At 41.9% G+C, this 13,835-nt stretch overlaps 1 protein-coding gene across 1 annotated transcript; it reads left to right on the top strand.

The window, feature by feature from the left end:
* On the top strand, positions 20 to 544 carry LOC109224489. Its single transcript, XM_019389066.1, has one exon. The coding sequence runs from the start codon at positions 20 to 22 to the stop codon at positions 542 to 544; it is 525 nt and encodes a 174-aa protein (XP_019244611.1).

Raw genomic sequence — 13,835 nt, 5'->3', positions numbered from 1 at the left:
TAAGAGGATGTACACAAAAATGCAGGGAGAATATCCAAAGGTGATGTGGAGAAGATTGGTATGCAACAATCAAGGGCAACCAAAGTGGACATTTATATTGAGGCTAGTCATCCAACAAAGACTAGCGACCAAAGATAGATTGGTGAAATGGGGCATTAATGTTGATCCTAGCTGCCCCTTGTGTAACAAGCAGAATGAAACAGTGAACCACTTGTTCTTTGAATGCGAGGAAACAGGCAAAATATTGTGTGGATTACTGCAATGGCAAGGCATTCAGATAATGTCGCAAAACTGGCAGACTGTGATCGCGTGGATGGTGCAGAAGGCTAAGGGAAGAAGTGCAAGGGCTGAGATATGTCGAATGGTGCTGGCAGCAGCAGTCTACTATTGCTGGCAAGAGAGGAACTGGGCAGTGTTTCAGAAGAAAAGAAGAACTCCTAAAGCAATACTGAGGCTGATTATCCAGGAAATACATGTAAGAGCAACAAGGTTTCCAAAGTTGGCTAGAGTGATGAGCACATTAAATTGGTATCCAGAAATTTAGTATATTCAAACTGTTAGTAGAGTTAGATGAAATGTAGAATGAAAGTGCTAGGTACTCATATTCTGGGGCACAATGTCTAGAAATGGTGTACGCTAGAATGAAATTAGTCCAAGTATAGTTATGAGTTGTAAATATTGAGGCTTACATGAAATAAATTGATAATTTCCAAAAAAAAAAAAATTCTACAAGTGAGATCCGGGAAGAAGAAGAATACTCGAGATAAATAATTATTGTTTATTTCCTAAAACGTCCAATATATTTAATTTACCAATAAAATGACTAATATTTGCGACAGGAGAGCTTATAAAAATATCTTTAAAGAAAATTAAAACCAAAGATGTAGGAAGGCTCAATCGGCCTTTAAACTACGTATCTTCTTTTCATGATCTGGATCTTCGTTAAGATCCAATACTACATTGTTCTCCACAGATTCTTGACCTTTATCATTTTCAAAATCCCCCGGCAAGAACGCCGGATTCCACGGCTTCGCCGCCGTGAACTTGTGCCCAGAACCACCACCACCCATGGCGTTAACTTTCTCGAAATACTTCATAGCCACGCGTTATCTCTTCAGGATTGCATAGAATTCTTCCACTTCATCATCATCCACAATTGTTCCCTCGTTTTCTTCCTCATCTTTCATAATATTTATTAACTGTTTATTTTCAATCTCTTCATCATCTATTCTTCTTCGTTTCTGCACTTCCATTATGAATATTGACGTGATTTTATTTTCTCTTTCTCAGGTAAGGGAATAACGATAGGTGGAGAATATGTGTAAATGACTAAGAAATTTCCTAGAAGAAATTTTTAGAGGTTGATTATTATGGAGTCGTCTTACATGTTTTTATAGTGGATTGGTGGGAGTTGACGAAGTGACACATAACCTGATGATGTCAGATATTGACGTTATGGGAATGTTGTAAGCATGGGCGAAGCCAAGGTGACAAAAAGTATAATATGTGTACAAGGTTAAAAGTTTTTTAATGAGTAACCTTTTTAAGTGTTGGGAAACAATACTCCCTTCACATTTTGAATGAGAAAGGGAACTCCTCTTATGCGAGTTTTTTTTTAAATAAAGATTTTTTTCTTTTTTCATCCTTTCAAAGATGAAGTATAATATTTTTCATCCAAATCAATACTTGAATTCGTCTTTCTTGCTTGTAAATTTAAGATATTTTTCTATTATATTGAGGCCATTGTTAAAATTTTTACAATAAAAAAAATAAATTGCACACGAAATTCAAGAAATATGTTGAATGCACATTCACCATGGATGCTTTAGCATTTCATGAAGGGAAAAAGGTACACTGAAATAGTTAATTTTCTGAAATATATTAGATGAAAGAATTGTTGCTATGAGTATTAGTATTAATTTATGTATTTTTTTTGTATATTAAAATTATTATTGTTTGACCAAAAAGTGTTGAGCCTTTTAGTTAAACCAATTAATGATGAGATGAATGATGAATCTTAGTTAAAAATAACAAATTCTAGACCAAATATTGTGAGAAGTCTGTAAGATGAACAACGTTAATCAGCACGTTTGTATTCAATGAATGCCAATAAATATGATAACACAAACATGCAATAAATATAGATAATGGCAATAAAGGTAATAAGAAAGAATCTACCACCCAATTATTATATGACTTGGATGGTTCTTTCACCTGACAGTAACGTGTAAAGAAGAGAAGTGAAGATGATTATGGAATCTTTGGATCTTGTGAACAAAGATTAAGTAACGTGTGCTTGGATAAGATAATCAATGAACAAGACAACTTTTGTATATTCTCTTAGTCAACCTTTTACAATATGTCTTTCTCAGAAAGTGAAGATCCCCTTCTTATTCTCTATCTCTTCCTATTTATAGAAGGTATTTCCAAGAAACCCTAATGAATACAAAATAGGAATATCCAAAGGAATATTCCTTGTATTCATTCCTAAGTCTATCTTACTGTTACTCCTGTACCCTAGTTGTCCATCCTCGACTACGCTCCCCTTGAAGAGGGCTTTTCGCTATTACGCCATGGTCCACCCTGTCCTCGATCCTATATCTAGCCATTACCAAGTCGCCAAATTTAGACCAATACAGTTAGTCCCTCTGCTTGTTGAGGTCGCAGTCTTGCACGCCCTCGATAAGCGAACTCGGTTCGCATCCGATTAGAAGAAATTTGGTCGCGTTGATCAGATCGAATTGGCCGAGGTCGAGAGAACGGCGCAGCCAGCGAAGCTGTGGTTGGTATGGCTATCGTGAGATGACGTCATGGCCACGCGCGTCATCATTGCGCATCTTCCTGATGTAGCGCTTGTGCGTCTGGCGCTTTGGTTTTGGTGCCATTGACAATCCATTGCTTCGATTCTCGCGCCACCCAACCCTATAAATAGATGGGGGTTTCATTTTTCGGAAGTTTTCACCATCCTTTACTTTGCATGAGCATTGTTCCTCTTTGATCTTTTTCTTCGATTTCTGCTCTTGATTTTGCTTCTTCGATTCCATTCCCCTCTTTCTTACCCAGTTGTTATTTTCTTCTTCGGGCTTGGTAGAATACGTTTCATTGTTGAAATATGTCTCAACCCCCTCACATTTATGATGAAGTTTCCGACGCCACACCATTATCGGTGGCCTTTACTCCCGGCGGTGAGGAATTCATGGCTGAAGAGGATGATAGCTTCCCTACCGCAGAAGAGATAGTTTCTAAAAACCCTTTGGCTAGAAATGATTTTCCAAAGGAGCCTACTCCTGCTCCTGCTCAGGTGCTCTCCGAGACTGGACCGCCTCATATAGCCGACCTTCGGACCAAATATCGCATCCCTCCCCATGTCGACATAGTTCTGGCCGGTGGCGACATCGTGGAGGTTCATCGACCCGGGTATTGTGCCTTCTATGTCTACCCGTTCTTGATTGGTTATACTCTTCCTCTCCTTCCGCTAGCGGAGGAATTTTGCCAGTTTTACAACGTCTGCCCGGCGCAACTTTCTCCTTACTTGTATAAAGCTTTCTTGATGCTGACAAAGTACGCAGAGTTGGCGGGCTGTGAGGTTGACGTTCGCCACCTGTTGCACTTATTTTCGCCCAGTTTTTAAGAGGTACTATGATACACCTACGGCATCGTGGGACCAGAGGGCTGGTAGTCGGAATGGATGACAGAACAAATCGGAAGTTCTGGCATAAGTACTTCTTCATCAAGACCGAGCACTTGGTGGTGGATCCAACTAGATTTCCCGAGCAGTGGAATCATAATCGTAAGTATCTCTGTCGTACGCTCGTTATCTTCTTTCGTTCTTTCATTTTCAGCTCACTTGTGGTTTCCTTGTTTTTCAGCTGAGAGGCGTGCACCCTCTCCTATCTTTGACATTGAAGATTGGGTGGATTGTGTGTTGCCCCACATGGTGGGGATTCATGATTGGGCGTGTTTTAACAAGCGTTTTGGACCCAAGGTCCCATCTAGTAAGTGTTACTTTTGCTTCAGCTTACTGTTGTTTACCATTGCTCGTTGATGCGACCTACTTTTGGTTCTAGGTCAACGAATTTCCAAGAAGAAGGCTCCAGTGCTGGCATTTCGCCAAGCTATCGCATCTGCTGGGATGCAATTTGCTTTAGCCGAGTCCGTTCGTGGAGGTCGTACTCAAGCTTCGTCAATGAGGGATTCCGCCCCTCAGACGATTGTGGTGCGAGATGAAATCTCTTCCCGGCTCATCTATCACCTTGTAGATGAGTCGTCTAATGGAGAGGAGTCATCGTCGAGAAAAAGGCGAAGGATGGAGCTCGGGAAGGCCGTCGTCGCTGAATATGAGCCGGAGAAACTCTTTGCTTCGGAAGCGGCGTCTGCACTTGCACCAGACGTAGGGGCCATTTTTACGGCGAATGCCGTTAGGGAGAGGAGGCCCTCTAGGGCTGAGGCGGTGCTGTCGATGCCCCCTTTTTCTAAGGCAAAATCGGGTTTACGACACTTGAGAGGACAACTCGTTCCCTTTTGGGAATTGGGTTTTTGAAATTGAAGAGTCGCCACCTAATGATTAAAGTGCATTAGGACACTAAAAGGGTTTGAATTGAATAACCAGAGTTTGGGTAAGGGCTAGAAATTATCTCGAGGGGAAGGTGTTAGGCACCCCTCAAGATCCACTAGTGTGGTTCCCGGCCATGTTATAATTGTGATTTCACATAATCAAGTAAGCAATTAAGGGCCCAAATAGAATAGGTTTGCATATAACATTGCAAATAAGTTGAAACTGTGAGGGAAAGTAAAGAGGGCGGAAATTTATGAAAGATTTAAATAATTTCTAAAGAAAGCAGATAAAAAAAAAGAAAAGGGAAGGGGGTCCTAGGTTTATGATTAATATGGATCATGTCAATGCAATATCCAGTAATCATTCCTCAGAAGAGGGGCTACATGAGATATTAGCTCATCGGTCATCATCTCCATATCTACCCTTCCCACCCCGTTAAGGTATTTAAAATGCGTAGGTTGGTCACGAATGTTTATTGAGTGCTATTACCCGTCCCGTCCTATAAGTCCTAGAGGGTATTTAGGACCACTATTCCTACAAGGTAAGGACTAGGCTGAACCCTTAGGTTTAAAGGACAAAATGCTAAGCGACATACATAACAAATAGGACCGCACATAAGGGAGCATACAAAGACAAATAAAGGCTCACAAATCCCTCCACAAGTGAACACGTAATTAGCACGTCTCAAGCACATTTAAGATCTCAAAGATGGGAGTTTGAAAAAAGGGAATAGGTAACAGCAGTTGAGTTAGTAAAAGAACCGTTAAAGCATGATTTTTGAAAATAAAGTAGTGGCAGTATCTTAACGAGATGCAGGACAAGTATTCAAAACAACACGATTCTGGGCAGAGAATGGTAACCCAGTAGTTTGAAAACATAATAGAACAAGAGTCAAAAAATCAGTGAGAGTAAATAGATGCACAATTTCAAGATTTGTTTCCAGATAGAGCGGGAGTTTTAATAAAAAACAGAGTGAACTTCAGGGAGTCAAAGCAAGAATGGGAGCGGTAAAGTTCAAAATTAAAAGAGGCTGATTAGTCCTAAACCGGTAAAAACATGGTTAATCAATTCTTATTAGGCCTAAAGTTTGCCTAAGCGTCGTACGTATTGCCTAATTATCTTAAAGGGTGAACATGCATATTTGATTTCCAGTTTTAAAAGGGTACACATACAGTTAGCCATACTTGTATTATTAGGTTAAGCATGCTACTGAGGCGTTTAATAATTGCAACTCAGACAAGTATAAAACCCTAAACAACAGGATGTCTAATGCACATAGGAGTTCCTAAAACATGATTTCTAAATGCTAATGATTATGAGAATGCAGCAATAGCCTTATAACAGTTATTTGCTTGTTATTAACTGATCATGGTTACGTAATGAGTATAATAACAGACTGAAAGTAAAGAACCTAGAGCAGGATCTCTAATGTATGAGATGCATGTCCTATACAGGTTATCTATTGCGCAGATAAGTAAATAAAATCCTATAAGCATGTTTTCTACCCATTACTTAAACTAAGCATGCATAACCCCCATTTCACTATAACCCCAATCATTCGTTCACAAATTATTACAAACCAATGATAGCCGAAATACAGTGATAAAAATAAAATAAGAAGTTATTCTATAGGGAGCCTTCAATCAGGCCCAATCTTCCAACCTCACTCCTTTCGAGTTTCACAGCCTTGACATGGTCAGGGTGCGGCAAAGCTCCCTAGGGCCCCCATTGGGTCCCTGGCCAATACCAGCACCCAAAACACTTACCAAAATGTTGGGACAGGTGCAGTGTGGAATTACCATCCTTGTGTGTCAAAGTTCAGTGAGTATTCAGGGGTACTCAAGGCAATGCTTACACGAAGGGGGTAGAACCTAATCTCTAAGAGTAGTGTGAAGTGCAGGAAGGAGAGGAAAGTTGGTAGTTTAAAGAGTTTACAAAAAGTTGGAGAGTTGCACACAAGGACAATGGGCAAAGGGGACAAATAGATCACATAAATATCACCAAAGGATACAGAGACTTATGTAGACTTACTAAGCATGAGTACACAAAATCCAAAGAGTTTAAGGAGACCTTGAAATAGTCGAATTTAGACACAAAAATAAATAGTAACAGCATATAGTCATAACAGGTAAGATCAGGAACAAACAGTAGTCATGAGCATGCAAGTATCAACAGGCAAACCAGGAATCAATCACATGTTGCACAACAGAAGCACAAGTATAAAACAATTAGGAATAGAACACACTGAAGTAGTAATAACCATATTGGTTTGGAACATGGAATTTAATCAGAACATACCAGTAATAAGAGAACACGGCAGAATGCAAGAGCTAAGTATAAGCACAATATTAGCCTTAGCTTTTCAGCTGGCTAATGATAGTCAGGAGCAGGGAACAGAGCAAAAGAGATAAGTAACACAAGAGAGAGAGAGCAATGTGATTGCTGTGTGTATTTGTGATATGCAAGGTGTTCGTGTTTTTTTCAAAAAGAGAATGGGGGGTACTTATAGTACTGAATACGAGTAAAAAAACAAGGTAGCAGTCCCTAATTAAGGAACTGGCATCAATCATAATCAAATCAGTATATGGACTCCCCTTTGATTAAGGAATCAAAGTCAAACGGTAATAAGTAGTTATTTAAAAGGAAAGAAATCACAAAGCATGGTATGATCACATAAGGAAACAGAATAGCATAAAGTATGCAATAAAGACTAGGTACATGATACTCTAATTAGGGAAATAGGTCAGGCAAATCAATCAACATATTTGTGCACACATATAGGGCAAAAATACCACTTTAATTCTGGAAAATAGTGTTCAAAAATATTAACGAGATTGAAAACCTAGAAAATCAGTATTAATCGAGGAAAGTATCCCACAAATTAAGGAAACAATTTTGAAATCAGTACCAAACCATAAGGAAAATATGTAGAATCACAATATAAGGCAAGTATCACAGTCTCAAAGAGAGCTTGCAAGAATCAGTATAAAACCACCATGTAAATAATCAGAGAATCCTAAGCGAAGAACACAGAATGGCAGGGGAATGGAACGCTAGCAACAAAATTAAAGCAAAGAGCACGGAACTCAGAGAAGAACTCAGAAGAACACACAATCAAACAAATAATACAAACACAAACATATAAAACTAGGGTTTCATCAGACTTAAGCAAAAAATGTTTAGAAATAGTACTGAAAATCACGAATTAGTACTCAAAATCAGAAAATAAAGTGATTTTAAAAAAGGGGTTCAGAAACCCTAGTTTCAAAAAGGGAACAAAATGTTTAAAACTTGAGCAATCGTAAAGATCGAGTAGAGAGTAGTGCAAAACATAAAGGCGTGAGTTAAAAAAAATCGTTAAAAAATACAGAGATTCAAGAGGTCTGGGTCGAGATTAGGGTTTCATAAGAAACCAGTGAGAAGTAAGAGAAACCTGGTTGTGAGACTCAAGGATAATGGTGTTTATAGCACCATCGAACCAAATTCATCGGAGAAAGGCCGGAAACAGACCCAGGCAAAGCTTCAGTGACCGTCTTGCACGGTGGAGACTCATGGCGTCTCAGGGACGGAGGGAACCAGTGAGATAAGGCTTCAAGGCGGCTGGTGGTCGAAAGAGGCGAGGCTGGAGGTGGCCGGAGAGATGGTGAAGGCCATCGGAGAAGAAGAACCAGAAGGTTCTAGAGAGAAGGAGGAAAGGAAGAGACGGATAGAGAGAGAGAGACCGGTCTCGAAAAGTGAGGGGTCAAGGGGGGGAGGGTAGGTGAGAGTTTAATTATGGAAAAGGAATCTGGGCCGTTGATCTTATTTGATCAACGGCTCAGATTAGTTCGGAGTTGGGCCGAGTTAGTATAGGGATTGGGCTGGGGTGAATTTGGTTGGGTTTTGGATCAATTGGGTTTAACCAAATCTAATGGGGTAGGGTTAAATTGGGGCTAAAATTGAAACAATAATGGGCTATGTGTTAAATAGCCAATTTACCTCTTTTAAAATAGTAAAAATGATTTTAAAAACAAATTTAAAGCACTGAACTAATTAATAATATATAAATATTAATCTAAAAATACTGAAAAATGATTTTATAATTGTAAAATAGGTTATAATTGTAATTATATGCAATTAGCTTTCAAAAATACCAAATAAATTTATAAAAATATGCAAAAATCACCTTAATTGTATTTTGGTGTAAATATGAGAATGGAAATAAATTATTCACAAAATGATAATTTTGATAGCAATTACCGGATTTTATACTGCTAAAATAGACAATAAATTAATTTTAAAAATCTTAAAAATTAGGGGAAAATACCATAACTCTTGGGAATGCTTATATATGCATACACATGTTATTTTGAAAGTATTTGAATATAAAAAAAATATAGGAAAAAATTGGGTATCAACAGGTGCATGATGGCGGGGATCTTGTAAGGACTGCAGAAGGTGGCGCGTCATAGGTGGCTGGGGAAATAGAGTGATACCTGCAGGGGACGACGGTTCTGGATCGGATATCGATCCTAAAGAGGTACGGGCCTTCTTGGAGAGGAATACTCACGTGGAGGCAAGGACAGAGGCTCCTAACCGGCACGTAATCATTCCTGTAGGTTATGACCTTTTGGACAACTCGGAACGGGCGGTGCCGTTCTTTGCCCCCTTATGCGCGACTTCTGAGAACACGCCACTACAGGTGAACTGAGTATATCTGGCATGGCTTTGCGAGTAAGTGCTTTTAAAATGTTAGGATTTGTTTTGCATGAGTAATCTGCTCATATTGATTCCTTTCTCTTGCATGTCAGACTATTATCATGTGGATCGAGCGTGATCGGAGGGAGGAGCGGAGGACGGCCATCTTTAAAAAGGTGACCTCTAAGTGAGTACTGTACTAAGCACCGAACGCTGGCCGACGTCTTTAACCAGGACAACAAATTTCAGTTGTTTCATGACAGGATCAAGCAGAAGGATGAAGAGTTGGCAAAAAAAGATGAAGAGCTAAAGGAGAGGGATGATGAGCTAATGAGATCCATCGGTCGGTGCAGCGAGCTTGAGGCACCTCTAAAGGCCAAGGAGGATGAGCTCGAGGTGAGCAAGGGGGTGATGGCTGAGAATGCCGATCTTCAAGAGCGAGTGGCATCCTTAACTACTGAACTTGGGTAGAGGGAGGCGACGACTGTTAATCTAAGGGGCGAGTTGAGCGCCAAGGTCGAAAAATTGACTCGTGCCGAGAAAAGCAGAGTGGCCGTTGGGGCTGAAGCGGCAGCCTTAGAAGATACCTCCGCATTTGTAGGTCCGAGCGGGAGAATGAGTTGGAGACATCGGCGCTTATGGTGGCGAGGTTAGAAGAGCGGATCCAGGATCTGGAGGCAGAGTTATCCGGATTGAACGAGCAGGTCGTTGCGTTGAAGGTCGAGGAGGTGCAACGGCAGTCAGAGCCGTCCACATCTCATACTTCTGCCAATCCCGACATGCCGCGGGAGTTGTATGAGATGCGGGTTCACGCCGAGGCTCAGCTCGACGTGTATAAGTCTTTGAAAGTCGACGGGAAAATTTCCGAAGCAGAACTCAAGGGCGTCCGTGTTAAGGCACGTGCGGCCCGTGAAGCTTGTAGTTGCGCCCCTGGTACGCCTGGTGGGGATGATGTTGACGATGATTCGGATAGGCTTGCCTCCAATTCTTGGTATGATGATGAGTATGCCGACGGGGATGACGTGGCGTAAAGCCGTCATACTAGTTTTTGTTTTGTTTTGCAATTTTTGTGAGGGCGTCTTTGGGCCCTTTGTAAAAAGTATTGTAGTTTGACAGTTGTAATGGAATAGCCCCCTTTTTGCTACGTGTTTCTTGATTTCCGTTCTCTTTTCTTTTTGCTATGTGGGGAAGTCCCTGATTTTTTGATAAGATCGATGTTCGACGTGGTCGAACATTGAAGATCGAGCGAAGTCGAATGCAAAATAATTCGAGCGAGGTCGAATGTAAAGTAATTCGAGCAAGGTCGAAAGTAGAGTAATTCGAGCGAGGTCGAAAGTAGAGTAATTCGAGCGAGGTCGAATGTAAAGTAATTCGAGCGAGGTCGAATGTAAAGTAATTCGAGCGAGGTTGAATGTCAAGTAATTCGAGCGAGGTCGAATGCAAAGTGTGAAAGACTTGGTGGAGAGTAAAAAATGATACTTTATTTCATTCGTTGGAGAATATTACATGTGTCCGTTTGTTTCATACATATATTAGAGAAGTTTCCATGTATCCAGTCCCTTCATCGTTCGGCCTGGAGAAGTAGTCGGCAAGCGAGGCGATGAATTGTACTTGAACTTCGAGACGTCCCCTTCGTCGCCTCATTAAGAACTCTCAGAGAAAACCCAACTGGGACAAAACCCGGATGAGGGAAAAAGAGTACGACGCGGAGGGCGTCTGTTTTTAAAAGTTGAAGTATTTGAGATGGGCGACGTTCCAATTGTTTTGTTGTAGTTTTCCCTCCATTGTTTCCAATTGGAAAGATCCTTTGTTTGTTGCTGCCGTGATTTTGTATGGCCCGTCCCAATTGGTTCCTAGTTTGCCTTCTCTCGAATCTTTGCGCGCTTGTGTTTTGGCCTTGAGTACATAGTCTCCGACTTTGAGTGATCGTACCTTGGATTTTTTGTTGTAGTACCGTTCTGCTTGTTGCTTTTAGGCTACCATTCTTATGTAAGCCATGTCTCTTCGCTCCTCTGCTTCGTCGAGGTCTTGTTTTCTGTTTTCGTTATTGCTTGGCCCGTTTTCGTTGATTATCTCAAACTGGGTTCCCCGACCTCGACTGGTATCATGGCGTCGGTACCGTAGACTAGTGAATATGGCGTTTCTCCTGTGCTTGTTTTTGGCGTGGTGCGGTATGCCCACAGTACCTTTGGTAGTAATTCCGGCCATAGTCCCTTGGCGTCCTCAAGCTTTTTCTTCAAGATATTCAGTATTGTTTTGTTGGAGGATTCAGCTTGACCGTTACCGGCAGGGTGATATGGGGTGGAGAGTATTCGCTTGATGTGCCATTTTTCGAAGAACTCGGCGGTCTTCTTTCCAGTGAATTGGGGTCCATTGTCACAAGTGATTTCTTTGGGGATGCCGAAGCGGCATATGATGTTTCTCCATATGAATGTGATAACTTCCTGTTCGCGTATTTGGGTGAACGCACTTGGTTCTACCCATTTGGAAAAATAGTCAGTTAAAACCAAAAGAAAACGTACATTACCTCGCCCTGCTGGGAGGGGTCCGACGATGTCCAATCCCCATTTGATGAACGGCCATGGCGATGTGATGGAGTTGAGGTGCTCGCCCGCTTGGTGTATCATAAGGGCATATTTCTGGCACTGTTCGCACTTCTTGACATAATCGGCAGCTTCTTTCTTCATTGTGGGCCAATAATATCCTGCTCGAATGAGGCATCTTACGAGGGCTCGATTGTCGGTATGGGCACCGCAGTGGCCTTCGTGTACTTCCTCGAGTACGCGTCTTGTTTGATTCGGCCCTAGGCATTCGCCAAGGGGGCCCTAAACGTTCTTTTGTATAGGTCGTGATTTATGAGGTTGTACCTGGCCGCTTGCATTCGAAGCTTTTTGGCTTCCCTTTTCTCTGTTGGGAGTGTTCCTTCCTGCAAATTTGTTATAATACGGTTGCGCCAGTCCCAAGTCAAATTTACAGAGTGTACCTCGAGTTGGTCTATCGATGAGTAGAGGAGGGTGGCCACGTTTTCCTTCGTGATGTTTTTGGTTGCCGCTGCTAATTTGGCGAGACCGTCTGCCTCGATGTTTTTTGCTCGAGGTATCTGATCGAGTCGACATTCGTCGAATTCTGGTAGCAGTTTATGAATTTCTGCCTAGTACCTTTGTAGCCTCTACTATTTGATTTGGAAAGTCCCTGTGACTTGGTTGACAATGAGTTGCGAGTCGCATCTAAGATGACTCGTCGTGCTCCGTATTTGAGAGCTAGCTTTAATCCTGCAATTACGGCCTCATACTCGGCCTCATTGTTAGTCATATCGGGGCACCGTATGGATTCGTGAATGACTTCGCCTGTTGGGACCTCAAGTACGAGTCCCAGTCCAGATCTTGGCGCGTTGGATGCGCCTTCGGTGTATATAGGTCGGGTAAACTGGACGAGGTACGAGAAGTTTCTTATTCGACCTCAGTCATTTTATTGGCACTGAAATCAGCGACGAAATCGGCGAGTACCTGTGATTTTATCGTTGTTCGCGGCTGATATGTTATATCATGCTCGCTCAACTCTATGGCCCATTTGGCCAATCTCCTCGATAGCTCGGGTTTATGCAATATACCTCGTAGGGGAAAGGTCGTTACCACCGATATGGGGTGGCATTGAAAATACGGTCTAAGCTTCCGTGAAGCTATAACCAATGCCAAGGTCAATTTTTTGAGGTGAGGGTACCTCGTTTCAGCGCCGACGAGGTTTTGCTAATATAATAGATCGAAGATTGCGTACCTTTATCTTTACGGACTAATACTGCGCTTACTGCGACCTCCGATATGGCTAAGTATATCAGGAGGCGTTCACCATGTTCTGCTTTGGCAAGTAGCGGGGCGAGGATAAGTACGCCTTTAGTTCCCATAGGGCCTCAATGCGTTCTGCATTCCATTGGAGCCTGTTATCCTTTTTGAGCACGTTAAAGAACTAGTGACATCTGTCGGAGGATCGTGAGATGAACCTCCACAGGGAAGCTATGCGCCCCGTCAATTTTTGCACCTGTTTCTTGCTGGTTAACACTTTGGGTATTCCCTCAATGGCCTTTATTTGGTCGGGGTTGACCTCGATGCCTCTTTGTGACACCAAGAAAGCGAGGAACTTGCCTGAAGTTATGCTGAAGGCACATTTTTTGGGGTTCAGCTTCATGCCGTATTGCCTTAGTACCCCGAAGGCTTCTTTCAGGTGGTCGATGTGATCTTCCTTCCTTTTCGATTTGACCAACATGTCGTCTATGTAAACTTCCATAGTTTTGTCGAGTTGGTCCTTGAACATTTTGGTTACCAATCTTTGATAAGTCGCCCTCGGGTTCATTAAGCCAAATGGCATGACCCGATAACAGTACGTTTCTTGATGGGTGATGAAAGTAGTCTTCTCCTGGTCCTCTTCCTCCATGAGGATTTGGTTGTAACCTAAGTAGGCATCCAGGAAGCTCAACAACGTGTGCCCTGTTGTTGCGTCAATTAGCTGATCGATATGAGGCAAAGGAAATGAGTCTTTCGGGCAAGCCTTGTTCAGGTCCGTGAAATCCACGGACATCCACCACTTCCCATTTTTCTTTTTTACCATG

This window comes from Nicotiana attenuata, chromosome 3 (genome assembly GCF_001879085.1).
Source record: "Nicotiana attenuata strain UT chromosome 3, NIATTr2, whole genome shotgun sequence".
Lineage (NCBI taxonomy): Eukaryota > Viridiplantae > Streptophyta > Magnoliopsida > Solanales > Solanaceae > Nicotiana > Nicotiana attenuata.
Note: the sequence above shows the minus strand (reverse complement) of the source record. Positions and strands in the feature narration are given on the sequence as shown.